Source organism: Saprolegnia parasitica (assembly GCF_000151545.1).
Source record: "Saprolegnia parasitica CBS 223.65 unplaced genomic scaffold supercont2.63, whole genome shotgun sequence".
In the NCBI taxonomy this organism is placed as follows: domain Eukaryota; phylum Oomycota; class Saprolegniomycetes; order Saprolegniales; family Saprolegniaceae; genus Saprolegnia; species Saprolegnia parasitica.
In genome coordinates, this window is record NW_012156457.1 from 93,506 (window position 1) to 114,237 (window position 20,732).

The window sequence follows — 20,732 nt, forward strand, 5'->3', positions numbered from 1 at the left end:
AGGGCAACTCTGTTGGTGGGCCCACAGTGGTGGCGTCCTCCGACAGCAGACCGGCGCACCTACTACTAGTACTTACTTCGTGGGCACTTGGCACCTGGGCACGGGCAAGCATATCTGGACGAGCGGTGGATTACGATTCGCGAGCATGGACGAACATGGCGGGTGGCGCAACTGTCTGCATGTACCACGTCGAAGTTACGCTGCTTGCGTATCTTTTGATCGGAGCTGTCGAATCTGGCGGTCTTTCCACGTGCGACAAGCCAAGGATGACCGCCGGCACCGAGCCCGTCAACGCTCCGTTCTTGGCCTTGACAACCTCGCCGCAGGTCGGCAGCCGTTGTATCGGTCAGCGTGGATCTGGATGCAGCTGGCCTCCGCAATGTTCTCTGCAGTAGAAGCTATATCACCTCGTCGATCAACCAACCCGACAGAGGCGGCCGGTCGTGGACCCATGTTCTAGAAAGAGCTATGACCGGGCTACTAGGGTGCTAGAGTACCGGTATAGACACTGCGACGACGGACCCAACTGGTGCCGGCACGTCCCTTGCAGTAGCTATCCCTTGCCACCTCGGCCTGCATGAGAGGCTGGTCGGAGTACTATTTGAGACAGTCCTGTGTCTAGCGCCTGATATGAGAAACAATTGATAAAGCTTATGTGATCCATCACAAGCGGTATTACTTGCATGCGATTGGTGCAATCGCACCTTGGATTATAGCCAATGGCCGTCGGAGTTTCTAAATGGCACGCATGCAGCACCACGACGTCGGCGTCCTCCGCGGCCACAAGCGACCCGTCAACTGCTTGGCCAAGTGCTTGAGCGGCGCGCCCGACCTGCTCGCGTCCGGCAGCCAAGACAGTACGGTTCGCATCTGGGATCTGCGCACAAACAAGGTGGCGCAGTGCATCACGCAAGTGTTTGCAGGCGACGCCGTGAGCTCGGTCGCGTTTCCTTCGGCCACGGACCTCTACGTGGCATCGCACAACCAGCTCTACACGTTCGACCTGCGCAATACGGGCATGATTGTGAAGGAAGCAACGACGATCTTGGAGCCGGCGGCCGACGAGATCAACACGCTCGCGGTGCATCCGTCGCATGCCAAGAAGCCGTGGCTCGCCGTGCCCGACGACGAAGGCGAGATTGGCATCGTCAACCTCCAAACAAAAGCGCTGCAGACGACGCTGCGCGGCCAGCACACGAACCTTTGCATGTCGGCGGCCTTCCGCCCCAAGTGCGCAGGGTACGACCTCGTCACGGGTGGCCACGACTGCCAGCTCGTCTTTTGGGAAATGAACGGCGACCGGTGCACTGGCCGCATGCGCGCCAAGCTCAGTATGCAAGACATCATTGGCGACGATGCGCTCGCCGATGGCACGCAGATGTGGAACCCACCGTTCGTGTACGACGTGGCCTTCAACGCGGCCGGCCGATCGTTGGCGGCCGCACTCGGAGATGGATCCGTCGTGCTGCTCGACTTCGCCTCGCGTAGCCTCCAGCGACGACTCACGGCCCATCGTGCGGTGGCAACCTGCGTCGAGTTTGCGGCGTGGCAAGGGAAGGAGTACCTCATCTCGGCCGCCAACGACGCCACGGTGTGATCTCTTACTGGTGAAGACGAACTTAATGACGATATGGCTCCTGTAGGTTGCGATCTGGGACTACAAGGCTGCGATCCAGAGCGCGGACGAGGCGGCGACGATGGTTCCGCTGGCCAACCGACCGAATGCGATCGCCACCCACGTCAACGCAAACGGCTGCACGCTCTATGTCGGCGACGACCGCACGGCTACAATCGCACTGATCCAACTGCACTAATTCAACACGCGTCCTGTGTCTCGCGTCTCGTCTTCGATCGCGTGGAGGACATGCTTCCTGCCGTCGGTACTTCAACCTGGCAAGCGTGGCATGTGCCACCACTTGCCACAACTACCCCCAAACAAGGTGGACAGGCCACAAATAACCACAAACAAGGACGCGATCTTGCACTACCTTGCCATTCTGGAATCCGCCGAGCAGCGAGCAAGATGCAAGAAAACAAGGAGAACGTGACGACGAACAGCCAGCTGGGCGACGCCATGGGCGCGACGCAACCGGCGGGAGCCCCCGCGGCCGCACCAGCGTTTGGGTACATCTTCCCGGGTTGCACCAAGCCCCTCGACGAGATGACCCAGGACGAGATCGAAGCCGGCGTGCGCGCGGGCATCCTACCACCCAAGGTACATACGCTTGCGAAGGCGACACGCATTGAAGCAGGGCGTCCCATGTAGGCCTTGTACCCGACCGCGGTCAAGATCATAAAGGCGCCGTTGCCGGGCACGACCAAGCCGATTGCACCGACACCGCCGGGCGTCTTCAAGGTGTTTTTGTACCTCATTGACGAGCTCGCCAACGAGGCCATCGTCGCGGACCCGCATGGCATCTACCCGCTTGAGTTTGAAGGCATCGACAAGATCGTACAGCTTCACTCGGCGTTTCCGGAGGCGATCTGGGAGTTGTAGTCGGTGCCACTTGCAAAAGGGATTGATTGCGACCTCGTCGTCTTTGCATCTCGTGCAACGAGTGTCGTCTAACGTGTCAACGAGACGTGTGTGTGTGTGCGAGCTCCTCTCTTCCGGTGCACCGGGCATGTCCTTCAGCACCACCTCTTCCTTGCCGGACCCATGAAGCGTCGGGATGAAGCAGGTCGATGAGGGGACACAGAACATCACAGTAGATGGAAAACTTCGGCGCATCTTACTACTAGAACAGTAGCAAGTTGCTCCTGCGTGCGCAGGTGCCTCACCTTCTTCAGAAGCAACAAAGCATACTTAGCCACTTGCTCAATCCATTGTCTTAGCATGGGACTGCAATACCACTAGTGCGCAACAGACTACGCGTATGCGAGAGAGAGATTGGAGTTCATCCTGCCAACGGCTTTGTCAGCCACGTTGCAAGCCTGCAGTGCACCACCTTTGTACCTCACATCACTGGTCTGAAGCTGGTGGTCTTGCAGCTCCTCTTGGTCATGACGCTGAGCTCCATTATGCACCTTCGAGACCCATGGCATCGGCAGCAGCGAGCACGAGGCAAGAACAGTTCCCGCCAAAGCGCGGGAAGCTCGTCGGTCGCCGAAGCCCGCGTATTATCCGGTCGGCAAATCTTCCGGATACGGGCACTTGACGGTTGCCCGCCAGTCCCATTTGCTGGATGCATCGGCGAATTGGGTCGAGCCTCATGCGCATCTACGACAACACATGCTTGACGCGGCGCGTGGCCGGCGAAGCGCCGATCGCACTCGTCATTCTCAACGGCACTGGCCTCGTCAAAGGCTTCGAGGCGCTCTGGCCGCGGGCGACGATCACCATCTGCGCGGATGGCGGCGCCAACAAACTCTACGATACGTGGCGCGCCTCGGGCAAGGACGAGCCGTGGATTCCGCAGTACGTCAAGGGCGACTTGGACTCGCTGCGGCCCGACGTGTCGGCGTTCTTTGAGGCGAGAGGTACTGTTATCATCAAGGACCCCGATCAGGACACGAACGACTTGGACAAGTGCCTTGCGCTGCTCGAATCGCTTCAAGCGAGCATGCCCAGCAACGATGACGGCGATGCGTCGGCGGCCAAGCTCAAGGTACTCATGCTCGGCGCGATGGGCGGTCGGTTCGACCAAGAGATTCAAAACATCAGCGCGCTCTACCGCTGGTACGGCTGATGCATACATGTACGTCGTCGTCTGAGCGAGCAAGCGTAGGTCCCACGTCTTTGAGAGCATGACGCTCTTCTCCGACCATACGTCTGTGATGCTCTTGCCGCCTGGAAAGCATTGCATTCGACCCAACTTTGACATTGAGTCGCGGACCTGTGGCCTCATTCCGCTCAGTACACAGCAGCCTGCAGTCGAGCGTGGCTGATGCGTCAATGTAGGTGGCACGTGCAAGGCGCTAACGACGCAAGGCCTCAAGTGGGACATGACGGACTTTGAGACTGCCATCAGTGGCTTTGTGAGCAGCTCCAACCATTGCCTCGCCGACGAGATCATTGTCGAGAACTCGGACCCGCTCATCTGGACCACAGAGATCCGGCCAGACGCCTCCAGCTAAGTTTGTGGGTCGATAAGAAGGCGATTGAGTGGATTCGGCTTTGTCTTGCTCCAGCGAGGTTGCAGCGGCAACGAAAGATTTTCACGTGCGTGTGAAATGCTTTCGTGAAAAACGATTGTATTGGCTCGTCATTCTAGAACTGGCCAATCAGACGCATCGCCACAAGCCGGCAGCGTATTTTGAGATGGCCCGCGACCTTGGCGCGACCGCCACGCCTCCTTGTGCACCCAACGCAACACCTTCGCCTACCTCACGCTGCAGCTCTGTCGACCAAGTCGCCATCCGTGTGGCCGTGGCATGGGTTAAAAGCCCTTAGCTCTGGCATGGAGTGGCTCAACACACTCGGCTGTAGGGACATTCTTACATTAGCTAGAGGTCGTACTTGATCGTAGCCACTGCGTATAGCAACCTAAAGATGGTGGGCGTCGCGGTCAAAGGCGATGTCGCGACCATACGTCGGCTCTTGGCGGCCGGCGTGGATCCCAACACGACCAAAACCGCACGGAGTTGACTTCCTACACGTCATCGAAGGGTGGTCCTAGTGGTTTGGCGCAACGGCTCTGGCAATGGCGGTGACCGAAGGCCATGTCGACGTCGTCGAGCGACTTGTTGCGGCGAGCGCAGACGTCAATCAGCGGAGTCTTATATTGGCGTCAAGAAGCGAGTGGTCATATTTCCATTGGTCTCATAGGGCACGAGCTACGTGACGCTCCTGACATTAGCTTCTTTCATCAATCACGTTCATATCGTCGATCAACTGCTGCGTGCAGACACAGACGTGAACCAGCCTTCGCTGCAGATACGTCCACGAGTCGCAATCTTGCAACGCTGGGATAGTACACTGAACAGGGGTTCAAGACACCGCTGTCCACTGCCACGAGTGCTGGACATCGTGCAATCGCCCAGCGACTGATTGTTGCAGAGACCGACATCAGTTTTAGTCAATGACGTACGTCGCGCATGCCCATAATATAGGTGTCTGCTACATACTAGTACTAGTATTCAATTCCAGCGGTTTAAAGGAAGGAAGCTCGGTGGTGCACCTGGCCGCAGAATATGGCCGAACGGAAGTTGTCACAACCTTGGTCGCTGCGGGTGCTGACGTAAACGGCTATGATCACGCCCTTTTGCTATGTTGCTATTGTCAACGAAGACTGACTGTGCTTGTAGGACGGTGACTCGATGCTTCGAGCGGCCGTAACCAGTGGTGAGACCGGTACAGTCGCCGCAGTCCTCGCTGCAATGACTGGTGCCACGCTTGCCTCCGATGTAATATCATGACCTTGAAGAGGTGGTCCATTGCCCACTGCGAGTAGCATTGTCTTCTGGCGGAAGCCAACTGAGACCAAGACATTGCGCGTCTGTAAGGCCTTCCAATAGCAGATCCAAGTCAATTTTACGCTTTCCTTGACACAGCACCTTGACAACACGAAAAGTAAGCCTCTTACTGCGCTTCAAACGAGGTCAAGGGCCATCCCAAGCTCGGACAGCTCGGACGGCAATTTGACCTCTGATTTGACCTGGCCGTTTTTCGTATAATTTGACCTGGCCGTTTTTCGTATCCGAATTCTCCATTTCATCCGGACACCAAAATTCGCGATGGCCCAGCGACCTCGCCGAGCGCAGGTATCGGTGCTCGATGTTCCGGACGTCCCGGTCCTCGTCGTCCAGTACTCGTCGGCGCCGAGCGATGTCGTCTCGTTCCTTCAAGCGCTACCATTGGTTCTGCGCTCGCCACCGCTGACTGGGCTCCTCGACCTCTTGACGAAATACCATAATGACAGGTCGCTCGAGTCGGACTGGCCCACGCCATGCCTCGATAAAGAGGTCCGCCAAGCCAGGCTCAGATCCATTGTTGCGGCCATTTCAATCTTCAACCGCATTTGCATCGGCGGCGTCAACGTGAGCAAGCGCTGGCCCGCGAGCGCGGACCCTACATTCCGCCTGCCCTTTAGCTGGTTTGTCGTGACGTGGGCCGCTAAGGTGACATCCGTCGACATCTACAACGACATTGACGAGCCCGAGCACCGCGATGAGCTGTGCCGCGTGCTGGCTCGTTGCACGAACCTCAAGGACGTGCATCTTCCGGGCCATCTGGACTTGCTCGAGGCCGTGACGTCGCCGGCGCGCTGCGTCCCGGATCTTCACCTCCGTTGGTATGAATTTTACGATGATATGCAGCCAGCTATTGCGCTGTTGCAGCGCTGGCTTGCCTCTGGCCATGCGCGCCACTTGTTTCTCGAAGGCTTCCTCACTCCGATGGACACCACGGCTCTGGCGCGTGCACTGGCGTCATCGCCCACGCTCTCGAGCCTACGCCTCTTCGCATCCGACCCCGTTGTCAGCAGCATAATCGCCCACGGTGCGATGCTGTCTTCGCTCACGAAGCTTGATGCGTGTGTACATTCGAGCGACTTGATGTCGAGTCTCCTCTCGCTGCTCCCGTTGCCGACGATGAAGGCGCTTAAGGTTAGCGCGTATGAGACGGATCTCAGCGACTGCCTCTTCGATATGCTTCCACAGATGTCGTCGCTCGAGAGCCTGAGCCTCAACACCGTGGAACTCTGCAGCACGACCGTGACTCGTTTCCCTTTCGACGCGCCGTCGGCGCTCCGCACGCTCGCACTGGCCGACGTCAGCGTCTCCGAGACGAATCTGGATGTGCTCTTTCAATGGGCCATAAGCTCCACGCACCTCGAGTCGGTCACGTTCCAATGCTGCGAGTGGATTGGCTCTCGCATGCCGTACGTCACGACGACGGTCCAGCGATGCATTGGCGCCGGCGTTCGATGCATGCGCTTGGAAAACTGCGGCATGAATACACGCCACGTGTCGACGTTGGCCAAGGCGCTGCACGGGACGCAGGTGCGCATCCCTTTCGAGCTCGACCTCTCGAACAACCCATTTCTTATTGCGGGGACCCAAGCCCTGCTCAAAGCGCTCGCAACGTGCACAAACGTGTCGGTCAAGCTCCCATCTGCGCTCGAGTCGCCACTCCAAGACACCGAGCGACTGTACCTCGTCAAAGCACGAGCCGCCGGCGTCACCATCGACGTGCGCGACGAGGACGTTTACATCCACAGCCCAACTGCTGTCAATGCCTAGTTTGAAACTCAAAGTGATCTTCGTATTTTCGTTTCGATTGAATTGCACTGCGCCTTGGAAACACCGTGCGCGTTGGTTTTTGTATCCATGGAATCGAACCGGACCAACCACAATCTGAAGGTGGGAAGCCCTACGATCAGCAAAGCGAATGTGGTTTTTGGCCTGGCCTGAAGAGGTGTTGGCTACTAATGAGTGAAGGGCGGTCGCGCGACTGCTGACCATTGGTGACGACGGTCTCGCTCCTCGCATCATCACTCCTTCACCGTAACACGCCACGTCATTTTTGCCATCCGGATAATAATCACCCCCAACGAGTGTTTACAGTGATCGAGATATATCTTAGCGTCTTGGCCCGACCGAAACAGAGCTTGAATGATCGTATCATTGGCCTGCAGGGATCCTTGATCGTCTCGTAATTGCCGCCGAGTCCGCTCTTGACGCTCTTGATACGTGCAGTTGAAAATATGCAACTCCGTCGCTGACACCATTTTCAACCAATACAAAAATCAAGGAAAGAAAATATGCTGCTGCACGATGTAAATACGCTTGTGACCAATCCCATCCCTCCATTACAATCATTTCGACCAATCCCCGTGCGCCAGGCTGGCTCCCAATAAAATATAAATGGCCCACACCATGGCTCGGCCGCGCGGCAACCCGTCGGCCGTGGGTTCGACGCCCGAGCTCCTGCAGCATATCGCGACGTTTGTTCAGCACGGACCAGCGCTTTTTCGGCTCGTTGAAGCGCTCCCAGCAGACGCCAAGTCGCCGGCGATGGCTGCGCTCGACGCCGACAATTTGCGTCGATTGGCCCCGCATCACTGTCCTCACATCAACAAGCGAGGCGACCAAGCAGCACCTTGCCAACATCGACGCTCTCGGCGCCATTGTCGCCATGGGTGCAGAAGCTACCAGCGCCGCGCTACTTCAAGAGCACCAAAGCGTCCTTCACTGCGTTGCATTCTGCACTCTGCAAGCGTCCACGCTTAGCGAGGCAACGGCGCTCGGCGGCATCATTGCTGCATGTCCTATTAGTCGCTCTGCAGCAAAGGATGATGGTGTGCTGCGAACACATTTCAACGACCGAACGAAGCCGCCACCGATATTCGATTGAGCTCATGGATGTCGCAGGATGCAATGATGATCGACGTCAGCCCACAGAATCAACACAGCCGACCTTGACGATACAGTGCTCAAAGTGGCACACAGCGCGACGCAGGCTACGCGCATAGCATCCAGATTGAACGACGCCTCTTGTATCCCTCACTGCAAAATAAAACAAGATTGGCTTTCATCCAGTGTCTTGATCTTGGCGGGCTTTTTCAAATGGTCTCGAAACAAGGACATGTCCTGTTTTCAAGCGCTTCAACAAGGTGATGACACCCAAACCGAAAACGATTGGACAAAGCGCGCATTTGATTGAAATGGCCAGGGGCAAGAAGATCCAAGCAGCGCCGGCCGCGGACGCCACGCCCAAGGCCCCCAAGGAAGCCAAGGCGCCCAAGGAAGCCAAGGAAGCCAAGCCCGCCAAGGAAACGGAGGTGACCAAGGAAGCCAAGGTGACCAAGACCAAGGCGCCCAAGGTGGACGTCGTCAAGGCGCCCAAGAAGGATGCACCCAAGAAGGCAGGCAAGAAGGCTACGAAGGAAGCCACGACTGAGGTGACGACGACGGCCGCCAAGTCGGCCAAGTTTGGCCAGAGCTGGAGCAAGAAGGAGGACAAGAAGCTCATCGCTGCCGTCAAAGAGCAGGGCAAGGGCCATCAGGCCAACTGGAAGCTCGTGGCCAAGAGCGTGCCGGGTCGCACGGCCGGCGCGTGCCAAGGCCGCTGGAACACCGAGCTCGACCCGCTCGTGGACCGTAGCCCGTGGACGGCAGAGCTCGACGCGAAGCTCCTCGAGCTCTTCAAGGACGCGGCGTACGACTCGTGGAGCAAGCGCGGTGCGGCGCTTGTCGAGGGCATGAAGTCGGCGAGCGGCGAGGCCATGCGCCGATCGGGCGCCGACTGCTCGAGCCGCTACGCCAAGCTCACCAAGGCCGACAAGAAGAAGAAGGCCAAGACGACCGAGCCGGCGACTGCCGCCGCAGTTTCGTGGGACGACGAGACTGAGGCGCCCGAGGCCGACTTGAGTGCGATTGCGGTCCCGGCGGCTGCCAAGCTCACGCGCAACCAAGCCAACCGCGCGCGTCGTGTTGAGCGCCGTCGCAAGGCGGGCGCCGCTGCCGCCGAGGCCAAGAAGGCGGCCGCGGCCCTGGAAGCCGAGAACGAAAACGACCATGAACAGCCGGAACCCACGAAGCGCAAGTTCAAAGACGTCGCGGGCAACAAGAAGCCTTTCAAGAAGGGCCCGCCGACCAAGAAGTTCAAGAAGCACTAAGTTCATTTCTTATCACTAACTACTTATCCATTAGACACGGCTACCCACTTGGTTGTGCTTCTATTACAATGGTCAGCAACCCATCTAGGCCGACGTGTGCACGAGGCCGATCTGGAGCGCGTCGACGAGTGTCTCGACTTGGTAGATCTCCATCACACCGGCATACTTGGCCAGCAATGCGGGTGCGTTCGCATCCACGAGCTTGGGAATCACGCAGGTTTCGACGCCAATCTTGGCGGCCGCGGCGAGACGCGGCTCGAGCTTGAGCGGCGGGCGGAGGTGCCCCGAGAGCGCGAGCTCGCCCAGAAAAAGCGTCCGAGGACGCACTGCTCGCTGCGTCGCGGTGCTTGCCAAGGCCACAGCAAGCGCCAAGTCGGCTACCATCACAGATAAGCGCTTCATGGTACGAGAAGAAAGAACAGTACCCGCCGGTTCACCAAGCGAGTAGCCCTCGGCGACGTTGACAAAGACGTGGTTGGCGCGAAACGAGACGTTGGCGCGTCGCTCGAGGACGGCAAAGATGAGCTGCAGCTTGTCGTACGCGACGCCATGGCCGCGGCAGCTTGGCTTGTCGACCGCCACCGACGCCAGCGACTGGATCTCGACAGGAATCGGGCGCGACCCCTCGATCGCGATCGTCATGGCGACACCTTCCGACGGCAGCGCCGCCATGCCTACCACATAGCACGACTTGTCCAACCTGGTCCGATGCAGTCCGAGGTACCTGGCGTCAAAAAGGCGTGCAGGGGGTTTTGAAGCGGGAGCAATCCAGCATCGGTCATGGAGAAGACACCGACTTCATGCGTTGTGCCAAACCGGTTCTTGGTGCAGCGGAGGAACCGGCTCGCGCTCTGCGACTCGCCGTCGAGCTGGACGACAGTATCGACCTTGACAGGCATCAGACCTCAGTTGCAGTAGCGAAACGTACGATATGCTCGAGGACTTTGGGACCGGCAATGTCGCCCGACTTGGTCACGTGGCCAATGATGATGATCGGGATCGTTGCGCTCTAGCCGTCGCCGGTATACATAAGTTACGAGTACGGCAACTGCTTGTTCACCTTGCAGAGATGGAGCAGCTGCAGCGTGCACTCTTTGACCTGGTTGACGTTGCCTGTAGTCGTATGTATGCACCCGAGTTGTTGCACACGCTTGGAAAGGCGAGTGTACCGGCAGGCGACGCAATTTCAGACGAGTACATGGTCTGGATCGAGTCGATGACGACGCCGTGGCAAGGCCGCTCCTTGTGCATGGCCGCAATCATCTCGATGACGTTTTCAATGTTGGTTTCGCTCGCCAAGTAGAGGTCGCCGCCCGAGAGCTGGAGTCGGTCCGAGCGCATCTTGACCTGCGCCACACTCTCTTCGCCCGAGACGTACAACACGCGGCCCGTCCGTTCTGCGCTCGCGGCCGCCATCATGTGCGCAATCTGGAGCGAGAGCTACGACGCAGTTCGATGAGTGGGCGCATCGATGGACACCTGCTGCATACAGTGCTCTTGCCGACACCCGGCGCGCCGGCCACGAGCGTGAGCGATCCAGGCACGATGCCACCGCCTAGGACCCAGTTGATCTCGGCGTCGGGCAGCTTGATGCGCGCGACGTTGCTGGTCGCAGGCACTTCCGAGATGCGTATAGGGCGGGTTTGTGCCGTCCAGCCCTTTGCGGTCGTACTCGGCTTGGCGCTGCGGTGGCGGACGTGGGACGTGGCTTCGTCGAGCGTGTTCCATGCGAGGCAGGCGCTGCATTGACCTTGCCACTTGGCATGGACCTGGCCGCAGCTAGCACATCGATAGCGCACGGCAGCAGTCGATGACGTGGAGAAGCGGCGCGCTGTCATGCTTGGTGCGCGCTGGAGGAGGCGGCGCAGCATGGCTCGATTGTCCAGCGCAATCCAAAAATCTCCATTCGCGTGGTTGTTGAAATAGTGTTCTACTGTCACACCGCAACTGACCGTTGGCAGACCTCTTCTTCATCACTGCCGTGAAAGGATATCGTCCCTGCGTGAGTGCATCGCGTTGTGCATTCAATTTTACACGCAGGCAGCGCGCTACGAAGCGTGTAAGGGCGCAGTCCTTGCGCGAAGCACCATGCGTATACACTATATAAAACAGAAGCATGTAATAGTGTACATTCGAACGTCGAGATCGAACTTTTTCGCATTTCGAAGCAAATCTGTTTAAAACAAACGATGCCAAAAATACACCTCCTCGCTCTGTAATTAAAAAGAAGATGGCAATGTCTCTTACAAACACAAGTGACATGTACATAATACAATGAAAAGAAATCTAATTTTTATAAAGGACCGTGTCATAAACTGACGTGACCCACGTGGGCGGGCCCACCGACAACGAGAACCGGCCCCATGCTCAGCACGCCTGGCTCGCTCGTCCTGCGGCGGCTCGAGCCGCGTGACATCCCGCAGCTCCAGGCGCTCCATGAGGACTGGTTCCCGATCCGCTACAACGACTCGTTCTACCAGAACGCCGGCGACGGCCTCTGGGAGACGGGCGAGCCGCTCTTCACGCAGGTAGCCGCCGAGCACGACGAGGTGCTCGTGGGCGCCGTCACGGCGCAGATCCAGCGCGTCGAAGAGGCCGAGGACAAGGCGCTGCTGCAGTCGGCCGAGGGCAGCCTCATGTACATCCTCACGCTCGGCGCCCGCCAAGACTACCGGAGCGGGGCATTGCGTCCGTGCTCCTCGAGACGTGCATTCAGGAGGCCGCGTCGTCGCCGCAGTGCAGCGCGCTCTACTTGCACGTCAAGGCCGACAACTACAGCGCGATTCGCTTCTACGAGAAGAATGGCTTCCAGCGCCTTCGCTTCCTTCAAGGTAGGACTCATCATCCAACGACGGGCTTCTCACGACGACCATGCGCAGACTACTACATGATCCATGGGCACAACCACAATGCGTACTTGTACATTCGCTACATCAACGGAGGCAGCGCGCCGTCCAAATGGATAGACGTCCTCACGAGGTACCACCTGCTGGGTCGCCACTTGCTGCATGACCTCGTCACGTCGATCGCTAGACCTCTCAATGCGATCGTGTCGTTCTTCAGCCGCCTCTTCCACACCTCTGGCCACGACGAGAAGGCGTGCTCGATCGTCTAGGAGGTTACTCGATCTCTCAACACTCCCACACAACATTATAATGTACCATGCCACCTGCATCGACGGAATTCGAACCCGCACCAGCTCATCCGCAACGTGCCAAGTTGTACCACCCGTCAGAAGCGCGCTAGAGTCAACTGCACCGTCCTGCGTGACGGCAACTGCGACTCTAGCGGTCGATTGCACCTCCTGCTGGTTTCCAGACACCTCGTGCATTCGCCGATCCGATGCTTCATGGGAAGCATCCTCCATCGCGGGTCCACAGGCGAGCGATTACTCTGAAGAAGCTGCAGGACCGGAGGAAAGGCTGGAAAAGTCAAGAGATCCTAGTAGAGGGTATCGATCGATCGTCTCTTCTGTTTACTCTTGGTTGGCGACCGTGACCACGTAAAAGCGGGCTCCGTACGGCAGTCGGTACGGGTTAAAGTCCTAGAGACGGACCATGAAGCCGAGTGGACCGAGCCGCGTCGTACCTCGGTGGCCTGGAACGTGTCAATAAAAATAATTTCGCCCACGACGTACGACGGGTACGCTGCCTCGGCGCCTCGAGCCGCCGCGATCGACTCTTCGGCCAGGTAGTAGTTGGGCGCGCCCTCGTTGAACGCCATGTACGGCAGCTTGCCGTTCTTGAGGAAGAAGAGCGCCAAATGGTTGATCTGAAACCTACACCACCCCGCGTCAACCTCCTTCACTTGCAGCAGTCAATGGCGTCGTACGTGCGAAAGCTAATGCGCTGGTGCTGCGTCAAGCCGGGCGTACTATGGCGCTTGGGCGTCACGGGCGGGCTCAGCTCGTGGCCCCGCTGCGGCGACATGTGCAGCACGAACGGAGACTCGGCCATTGGCGTCGGCGGCGACTCGGCGACTTCCTTGCGCGGCGTCGCCACCGACATGGAGAGTGTCGCCACCATACACACGTGGTACGTCGAGCCGATCCGGATCTGGTACGGGTTGCGCTCGGAGGTCGCCTCGAACGCTTCAATGTACACGAGGCACCCGAGCACAAAGTTGGGTTTTCTATCAAAAATCCTTGTAAAATTCGGACGATTGCGAGGAGCAAAGTCGGTGCACCGGTCGTCGTCGTCGTGCTTGGCGGCTTCGATCGACTCTTGCGAGAGGTAGTAGTGCGGGCAGCCTTCGTGAAAGGCAATGTAGTCGCCGAGCGGCGTCGGGACAAAGAGAGCAACGCCACCAAGGGGAAAGCTACCGCATGCGATGAGAAATTTGGCGCAAGCAAAGCGCTCGGACCTCTTGTAGCAAATGCCGAGGAGCTCTTCGATGCACTCTTCGTTCGCTTGCCACGCCGTGTTGGCAACGGCGGCCGGCGGAGCCAGCGTTGTCGTCGTGGTTGGCGGCGCGACATCGTCCATCGGCAGCTGCGCGAGCGCCTCCTCCAAGCTCTCTTCGTCCTCCGTCAGCGTCGGCGGGCGCGGCACCGAGTCGTCCTGGAGCACTTCGCGCCCCACGTCTTCGTACTCCATGTCGACCATGACGTACTCGTCGCTCTCGGCAGCCCAATCTACTCGATCCCGTCAGCGCGAATCCTTAGATCGATGGATACCTTGGTTGACGAGCGCTTGTTTGGGCGACCCCGACACCTCCAGCGGGCCATTCAAACTACTACATCTATGCAAACCCCATCGACGAGATAGACCGTACCTCGGCGCGTCGGTATCGTCGGTCGGCGGCGGTGGCAGCAGAAACGGCGCATTGAAGAACTCTTCAAACGAGATGCGCTCGTTCGGGTCGCGGCGCAGGAGCCCTTCGAGCAGCGCCGCGCAGTCGTCGCTCACGTGCACGTCGAGCGGCAAGATAAAATGCTTGTACTTTTCATAGTAGCGCGCAATGTTGCGGCGGAGGGCGAGGTGGTTGGTCGCATGACAGTTGTCCTATCCATCGCTACTACACCAATAGACCAACGATAGAACGTACGACGACGAGGAACGGGTGGGCCTTGGCGACCATTTCGTAGAGGATGATCCCGACGCTCCAGAGATCGGCTTTGGCGTCGTACGACTTGTAGTCGAGGAGCTCCGGTGCCATGTACAAGGGCGACCCGACGACGCTCTCGGCCAAACACTCGTTGGCGAGGCTCCGCGCAAAGCCAAAGTCGGCGATCTTGACCTTTTGCGAGGCCGGGTTCCGGCTGCTCAAGAGCAAGTTGGCCGGCTTCAAATCGCGGTGGATCACGTGCTGCTGCCGAAGGAATTGGAGGCCGGCCGCGAGCTGCGACATGTAGTTGCGCGTCTGCGCCATCGAGAGGCCGTGGCTCGACTGCTTGATGTAGCTCGAGATGTCACCGCCCGCGCAGTACTCGAGCACGATGAAGATCGACGCCTTCGACTCCTTCGTCGCAAGCAGCCGCACGATGTTCGGGTGGCCGTTCTCGTACTGCTCGACTGCAACGCGCATGGTCTCGATCTCCTTCTCGATCGACGCGCGCTCTGCCGGGTTGCGCACGAGGCGCTCCTTGCTGATGACCTTGACGGCGACGGCGGCGCCGGACCCGAGGTTCACGGCCTTGTGCACGGTGCCATACGAGCCGCGGCCGATGGTCTCGACGAGCCTAGACGACGCATGAGCCTACCAGCAGCAGCATGCGCCCATGCCCACCGGAAGATGTTGCCGCCAACGTTGATCGTTTCCCCGTTCGCATTTGCAGTCATCGTCCCAACCGAAATGGGCTGCGGCTCGATCCTATGCGTTCCGAAGCCCCAGCAAACTTGATAATATATCGAAACACGCAGGTACTCTATTTTCTCATAGTGCAATTACGTGGCGCCTTCCTGGCAAGATGATCGATCCTGGGCGAAGATGCGAAGACGGCGCGATAGGGGATCGTGGACGACACATCATGATGACGGCGATATAGACATAGACCAGTCTATCGTTGGCAAAAGCATGTAGATGCACGCGGGTCCAGCGAGAGCGCGGAAGGGAGGCCCGAACGTGGCTATGCAGCCGACCTGGCGAGAGATCCTGTGGCGTCGTGCGACCGCGGCTTCTGTGCGCGAGGTGCGGGACCATGAGCGAGGTAATACCAAGACGACGCTAGTCCACGGCCGTCGGTTTTCTTCAATGTAAAGACGATGGAAATGCGTGTAGCAGGGAAAAAAGCCCTGGTCACGCGCTGACGAATCTGACGCGCGGTGAGCTCGTGCAAGGACGACTGCCAGCAAGGAAATCTCTGCTGCCCTTCAATCCAGCGTACCGTGGCACACGATGGATCCGACTCAGATCGTAGCACCTGCTGCTATGCATTCTAGAATCATCCGCGAATTCGCCACGCTGGACATCTCCAGCGCATGGGTCCTCCCGTCTGCATGGCGCCAAAGGCGATGACCAACAACATGAAGAAATTGCCCGAAATCCAAAAAATAAATTTCAAGGGCGGGACACACACTCATGGTGTCGCTATGCGACCTTCTCGCATCGTTCCAAGAGCATCCCCGCACGTCTGCCAGCGTGTCTGCGTGTTACGGATCACACTTCCATGTGTAGCAACATGGCCATATACAGATTGTAAATAGCATGACCCTATCGCTTTTTCCTTCTTCAAGAATATTATTATTACATTTCGTCAATCAAGCTGACGTAGCATGAATTCGGCCCTGTTCACACTCGCGTCATGGCCAATTAAACGGCGCGCGCACGTGGTACTGCGACATGTTGGAACGTCACGCGTTCGGATTGGCTAGGAATCAGCCAATCCCAGATGCCAACAGCCGCGGCGGCGTGGGAAAAAAGCGTTGAACGCGGTATCTTTTCGAATCTAATCTGCGTCTTTTTTTAAATGTTTGAAATAGCCTTGGTGTTTGTATGTCCTTTCACACGCCGCCATTAAACGAGGTCATCGACCCGCCATGGTGTCATTCCCCAATTTCCATTTTGACCCGCAAGCAACAACATCTACCAAGCAGCATGGCGAGCAATAGCACCACTACGATGAAGACGTGTCCGTGCCCGTTGACGGCCTGCAATACAATCAACAACAACAACAACCAGGCGCCCAAGGCCAAGCTGACAAACCGGCCCTCCAAGACCGTCGTCTGCCTCCGCGAGACGACGGCCTTCAAGCTCTCCGAGGTCGAGCCCGCGACCAAGACGACGTCAACGACGAAAACGTCGTCGTCGCCGCCATCCGCCGTGTGCACATGCACGTGCAATTGCTTCAACGCGGTGGCCTCGGACATTGAGGTGCACAGCGTCGACGTCGACATGGCCCATGACGCCTGGCTCGACGCCGCGCGGCCGTACGTGCCCGTGTACCAGGAGCTCGTCGGCGCGCAGCTGTCGCCGGCGCCGTCCGCGACGTACTATACGCTGACCGAATCGGGCCACCGCGGTTTGGAGGTCGCGACCGACCAGCTCCACGAGATGTTCTTCAAGGCCACCGAGTACGTCATGGACCACGAGGCCGAGGTCGGCCATTACTTCCACATACCCAGTTCGCTCTGGCCCAAGATACGCGCGTCGTGGGCCAAGAGCAAGCACGACATCATCTCGGGTCGGTTTGATTTTGCGCTCACCAACGAAGGCATCAAGGTGTACGAGTACAACGCGGACTCGGCGTCGTGCCTCCTCGAGTGTGGCTACACGCAGGACGCGTGGTCCATTGGCGCCGGCATTGGTAGCGTCGGCCGCAGCAGCAGCCATACCCTCTTTGCGCAGCTCGTTGCGGCGTGGAAGGGCAAAGCGCTCGACGGGCCGCTCCATCTCATGTGCGACAACGACCTCGAGGAGCGGTATCACGCCATGTACATGCAGTCGGCGGCCGAGGCCGCGGGCATTCCTTGCCACCTCCTGATTGGCCTCGACGGGATTACATCGACCGACGACGGCCGGTACTTTGACGCGGACCACCGCGAGATCCGCAACGTCTGGAAGACGTGGTGCTGGCGCACGGTCATGAACCAGGTCGAGGCCGCCGAGAGCGGCAGCCTGCCCGCGACCAGCTTTCGCCTCATGGACCTTCTCCTTGACGAAAACGTCCGCGTGTTTGAACCGCTCTGGACGCTCCTTGCGGGCTCGAAAGCCATTTTGCCGATCCTCTCGACCTTGTACCCGACCAATCCGTTCTTGCTCAAGTCGTCCTTTGAAGAAAAGGACGTGGCCACGTCCGGTCGCGGCTACGTGGCCAAGCCCGTGATGGGCCGCACGGGCAGCAACATCTCGCTCTACTCGGCGAGCCATGAGCTCTTGAACGAGACGGGCGGCCGCTGGGTCGACGACACGATCGTGTACCAGGAGCTCGCGATGCTTCCGAAATACAAAAATCAATTCGTCCAAGTCAACACGTGGGCGATCAACGGCCACTTTGGCGGCACGGTCCTCCGCCAAGACGCGTCCAGCATCATTGGGCTCAACTCGGAGATCCCGTCGCTCCGCATCGTGCCCAACCCGACAGAAGCCGTGGCGTAAGCTGCGCACCTTATTTAAGTCCTGCACCACACGAGCCAACTCTGCTGTCTGGACGCAGGCGACTTAATAAGTAATCTAATACTTTATATAAGCAACGTACTCGCTTCCTCTCCACTGAGCTACCCTTGGTGCATCGCCGATTGCATTGCCGAGACGAAAGCTCCGCGTGCTGCAAGCTTCAGAAGAGGGTTATGATGCGTAATGGACGCTGATGATGACGGCAATGACCGCATTGATTCGATGAGCTTCTGGGTCGTCGACAGGACACACTATGCGTCGAAGCCGTCAAGGTCCCGAACGCGATGCAATATTCAATGAAAAGATACACCCAAAGGTCCTCAATGCTCTTGTTGGAGACCGCTGCGCTAACCCGAAACCTACCCTATCCCTAATCGCGCAAAATCTCGACGACGACGCCTCGCACGCATCGTTCCAACAGGAAGTCCCGCGCATGCGCACACAGACAATATATGTGTATATTTTACAATCTCACACGAGGGCCTTGTCTACAGCAGGTGCCGTCTCGGGCCGGTCCGCATCCTCCTGCGAGGCATTGTTGGCTCGGTCGTCGTCCCCTTCTTCGCCTTCCTCCTCCTCCTCCTCCTCCTCTTCCTCTTCTTCTTCATCTTCTTCGTGTGCGTCTCCACCGTGGTCGTGGCCATCGGCCGTCGCAGCATCGTCCTCCGCTTCGTCGTCGGCGCCCGCGTACAGGCGGTCCCGCTCCTCCTTGGTTTGCTGGATGGCTGCTTGGGCTTCCTTCTCGCGCGCCTCGGCCGCGTCCTTCTCGGCTTGAATCCGCGCGGCTTTTTCTGCCGCCGCTGCTTCTTTTGCGTCTTTGGCCGCGGCGGCCGCCTTGCGTCCGTCGTCGGTCGTCTTGTAGTACGCGTGCATTTCCTTGCCGGCAAAGCAGAGAAAGAAGCCGAAGAGGATCCAGAACACGGCGACTTGGTACTGCGAGAAGAGGTACAGCATCGGCGACTGACTCAAGCACGATTGAAAGCCGGTCGCGGTCGCGGTCACGGCTTGAAGTGTCCCGAAGAAGCCCCACCTATCTCGGATCTCGAATCCACTGCAACGAGATGGAGTACTATGGCGTACCAGCCCACACAGAGAACGCCGTAGATGCTGTAAAAGACCTTGAGCACCCGCAGCCGCCGAATCGGGCGCGGGCCAATCCAGCAGTAGGCGTAAAAGAGAATCAGAATGTAGCTGAGCCCAACCGCGCCGCGGAGGAAGGCTACGGCAATTGACATGGTCAGCCGATGGTTGGAGATGCTACACGTACTGTCGAGGTACGCATTGCAGGTCGTGGATGCGGCGTTGGTGATGACGCCGCCAAAGACAACGGTCGTGAAGGCGACGCAGACAGGGCCGAGTGGGTATAAAAGAAGGATCGGTGCCCAGTATTTGTTTTTGGCCGTGACGAGCGCGTGCTGCTGGCGAATGGCTTCATCTTCGGGGCTGAGCTACGTGCGAGATTTGGATTCGCACTCGAATCGATGTGTTTGGATGCATGCAGTACCTGCTTCTTGGCCTGGAGCTTCTTGCGCAGTCGCTCCTTCTCGGCCTCCTCGACCTCTTGGTCGTCGAGCACGTACATGGAAACGGACCCGGAAACGGCTTTTTGCCCAACTACGCTGTGGAGCTCATTGCCGCCGTCACGACGCCAAACCACCACGTTCGTCGCATGACGATTACGTCCATTCGCGTCGAGCCCGACTGGGTCGAGGTTCTCGGGCCATGGCTTGCGTCGCCACACGCTCAACACCTTTGGTTTCAGCACAAGATCGCTCGCAGCAACGATAGTCTCTGTCGCCTGGTCGTTGCCGCGCGCTTCCTCTCGAGTCTCGACCTCGACATTGCGCAAGCCGGTGGCCTTCCGCCCATCAATGACGATGGCCAAGCGCGGTTTGAGAACCTCTCGGCCCTGCGCGTCCAAGTGCACGACATTGACGCACCCTTCGTCCAGGATCTCTTCCAGCGCCTCGATCCCCGCCGTCTGACGCACCTCACGATCTATTGCGAGAGCGACTTTAGCTACGTGCTGGACGCGCTTCCACGCTACACTGCGCTGCAAGAGCTCGAGTTTGGCGAAAGTCGCTTCCATCACGTCGCGTCGTTGCCGCTCTCGGGCATGCCAGCGTTGCGATCGGCCAGGTTTTTCGATGTGGGCCTCTCTGACCAAGCCGTCGACGCACTCGTGCGCCTCTTGGCGGACGCACCTGCGCTCGCGAAGCTTGTCTGGAACACCTCGAATGAGACCGCGTACGTCCGCGCCGCCATCGCCCGCTCGCTCCGTCACTGGATCAATCACGGCGTGCGCGATATTCAGCTCGACTTCCGCCACATGGCCAAGAACTCGGAGCTTGCGGCCGGCCTTCGCCATGCGGCAAGCCCGCTAGGCGCCATTATCAGCGTGGCCCCCAACAATATGGCTCCTCTGTTCAAAGCCCTTGCGACGTGCGCTGGCGTCACGCTGCAGCAGTCCTATTACACGGGACCGCAAGACAGTTTCTACCTCGTAATGAAGGCTCTCGCTCGCAACCTCGCCTTTGAACGGCATCGCGAGTCTTGGCGTGTCCGCAGCCCGCCGTATCATGCGTAGGCTTTTTCATGTTTTTCGTAATTTCAATTGGC

General features: G+C 58.6%; 11 protein-coding genes across 11 annotated transcripts; 8 read left to right on the plus strand and 3 right to left on the minus strand.

The window, feature by feature from the left end:
• Positions 1 to 745: 745 nt before the first annotated feature.
• SPRG_11098 (hypothetical protein) lies at positions 746 to 1,849 on the plus strand. Its single transcript, XM_012350243.1, has 2 exons — positions 746 to 1,591; positions 1,644 to 1,849. The coding sequence occupies exons 1-2, from the start codon at positions 749 to 751 to the stop codon at positions 1,812 to 1,814; spliced, it is 1,014 nt and encodes a 337-aa protein (XP_012205633.1). The 5' UTR covers positions 746 to 748; the 3' UTR covers positions 1,815 to 1,849.
• Positions 1,850 to 2,006: 157 nt separating this feature from the next.
• Positions 2,007 to 2,497, plus strand: SPRG_11099 (hypothetical protein; the record flags this gene model as incomplete). The annotated part of the gene is made up of 2 exons (XM_012350244.1): positions 2,007 to 2,215; positions 2,267 to 2,497. Exons 1-2 carry the CDS (start codon positions 2,024 to 2,026, stop codon positions 2,495 to 2,497), a joined length of 423 nt encoding a protein of 140 aa, XP_012205634.1. The 5' UTR covers positions 2,007 to 2,023.
• Positions 2,498 to 3,155: 658 nt separating this feature from the next.
• SPRG_11100 (thiamine pyrophosphokinase) lies at positions 3,156 to 4,110 on the plus strand. The gene is made up of 3 exons (XM_012350245.1): positions 3,156 to 3,679; positions 3,729 to 3,856; positions 3,902 to 4,110. The coding sequence occupies exons 1-3, from the start codon at positions 3,186 to 3,188 to the stop codon at positions 4,075 to 4,077; spliced, it is 798 nt and encodes a 265-aa protein (XP_012205635.1). The 5' UTR covers positions 3,156 to 3,185; the 3' UTR covers positions 4,078 to 4,110.
• A 1,562-nt stretch (positions 4,111 to 5,672) lies between these two features.
• Positions 5,673 to 7,182, plus strand: SPRG_11101 (hypothetical protein; the record flags this gene model as incomplete). The annotated part of the gene is made up of 1 exon (XM_012350246.1): positions 5,673 to 7,182. Exon 1 carries the CDS (start codon positions 5,677 to 5,679, stop codon positions 7,180 to 7,182), a length of 1,506 nt encoding a protein of 501 aa, XP_012205636.1. The 5' UTR covers positions 5,673 to 5,676.
• A 1,424-nt stretch (positions 7,183 to 8,606) lies between these two features.
• On the plus strand, positions 8,607 to 9,606 carry SPRG_11102 (hypothetical protein; the record flags this gene model as incomplete). Its single annotated transcript, XM_012350247.1, has 1 exon — positions 8,607 to 9,606. One exon carries the CDS (start codon positions 8,607 to 8,609, stop codon positions 9,558 to 9,560), a length of 954 nt encoding a protein of 317 aa, XP_012205637.1. The 3' UTR covers positions 9,561 to 9,606.
• Positions 9,607 to 9,644: 38 nt separating this feature from the next.
• Positions 9,645 to 11,431, minus strand: SPRG_11103 (DNA repair protein RadA; the record flags this gene model as incomplete). The annotated part of the gene is made up of 7 exons (XM_012350248.1): positions 9,645 to 9,937; positions 9,986 to 10,210; positions 10,261 to 10,447; positions 10,489 to 10,569; positions 10,621 to 10,673; positions 10,730 to 11,000; positions 11,051 to 11,431. The coding sequence occupies 7 exons, from the start codon at positions 11,429 to 11,431 to the stop codon at positions 9,645 to 9,647; spliced, it is 1,491 nt and encodes a 496-aa protein (XP_012205638.1).
• Positions 11,432 to 11,923: 492 nt separating this feature from the next.
• Positions 11,924 to 12,675, plus strand: SPRG_11104 (hypothetical protein; the record flags this gene model as incomplete). The annotated part of the gene is made up of 3 exons (XM_012350249.1): positions 11,924 to 12,198; positions 12,228 to 12,391; positions 12,440 to 12,675. The coding sequence occupies 3 exons, from the start codon at positions 11,924 to 11,926 to the stop codon at positions 12,673 to 12,675; spliced, it is 675 nt and encodes a 224-aa protein (XP_012205639.1).
• Positions 12,676 to 13,035: 360 nt separating this feature from the next.
• SPRG_11105 (ULK/ULK protein kinase) lies at positions 13,036 to 15,344 on the minus strand (the record flags this gene model as incomplete). The annotated part of the gene is made up of 9 exons (XM_012350250.1): positions 15,288 to 15,344; positions 14,607 to 15,240; positions 14,334 to 14,563; positions 14,236 to 14,291; positions 13,923 to 14,193; positions 13,746 to 13,877; positions 13,392 to 13,691; positions 13,149 to 13,338; positions 13,036 to 13,104 (listed from the first exon to the last, which is right to left on the minus strand). The coding sequence occupies exons 1-9, from the start codon at positions 15,338 to 15,340 to the stop codon at positions 13,036 to 13,038; spliced, it is 1,935 nt and encodes a 644-aa protein (XP_012205640.1). The 5' UTR covers positions 15,341 to 15,344.
• A 1,183-nt stretch (positions 15,345 to 16,527) lies between these two features.
• Positions 16,528 to 18,208, plus strand: SPRG_11106 (hypothetical protein). Its single transcript, XM_012350251.1, has one exon. It carries the CDS (start codon positions 16,596 to 16,598, stop codon positions 18,093 to 18,095), a length of 1,500 nt encoding a protein of 499 aa, XP_012205641.1. The 5' UTR covers positions 16,528 to 16,595; the 3' UTR covers positions 18,096 to 18,208.
• A 340-nt stretch (positions 18,209 to 18,548) lies between these two features.
• Positions 18,549 to 19,720, minus strand: SPRG_11107 (hypothetical protein). The gene is made up of 4 exons (XM_012350252.1): positions 19,618 to 19,720; positions 19,381 to 19,561; positions 19,194 to 19,332; positions 18,549 to 19,143 (listed from the first exon to the last, which is right to left on the minus strand). Exons 1-4 carry the CDS (start codon positions 19,693 to 19,695, stop codon positions 18,585 to 18,587), a joined length of 957 nt encoding a protein of 318 aa, XP_012205642.1. The 5' UTR covers positions 19,696 to 19,720; the 3' UTR covers positions 18,549 to 18,584.
• On the plus strand, positions 19,696 to 20,700 carry SPRG_11108 (hypothetical protein; the record flags this gene model as incomplete). Its single annotated transcript, XM_012350253.1, has 1 exon — positions 19,696 to 20,700. Exon 1 carries the CDS (start codon positions 19,783 to 19,785, stop codon positions 20,698 to 20,700), a length of 918 nt encoding a protein of 305 aa, XP_012205643.1. The 5' UTR covers positions 19,696 to 19,782.
• Positions 20,701 to 20,732: the final 32 nt, after the last annotated feature.

Bases quoted from the DNA above. Each gene is read 5' to 3' on its own strand.
- SPRG_11098 (XM_012350243.1), top strand. From the start codon at position 749: ATGCAGCACCACGACGTCGGCGTCCTCCGCGGCCACAAGCGACCCGTC. The intron at 1,592-1,643 runs GTGTGATCTCTT...TGGCTCCTGTAG, and splicing joins CGGCCGCCAACGACGCCACG to GTTGCGATCTGGGACTACAA.
- SPRG_11106 (XM_012350251.1), top strand. From the start codon at position 16,596: ATGGCGAGCAATAGCACCACTACGATGAAGACGTGTCCGTGCCCGTTG.
- SPRG_11107 (XM_012350252.1), bottom strand. From the start codon at position 19,695: ATGTACGTGCTCGACGACCAAGAGGTCGAGGAGGCCGAGAAGGAGCGA. The intron at 19,333-19,380 runs GTACGTGTAGCA...CAATTGCCGTAG, and splicing joins CTGCAATGCGTACCTCGACA to CCTTCCTCCGCGGCGCGGTT. The intron at 19,144-19,193 runs GTACGCCATAGT...GATCCGAGATAG, and splicing joins GGCGTTCTCTGTGTGGGCTG to GTGGGGCTTCTTCGGGACAC.
- SPRG_11100 (XM_012350245.1), top strand. From the start codon at position 3,186: ATGCATCGGCGAATTGGGTCGAGCCTCATGCGCATCTACGACAACACA. The intron at 3,680-3,728 runs GTACGGCTGATG...GAGCAAGCGTAG, and splicing joins ATCAGCGCGCTCTACCGCTG to GTCCCACGTCTTTGAGAGCA. The intron at 3,857-3,901 runs GTACACAGCAGC...GCGTCAATGTAG, and splicing joins CTGTGGCCTCATTCCGCTCA to GTGGCACGTGCAAGGCGCTA.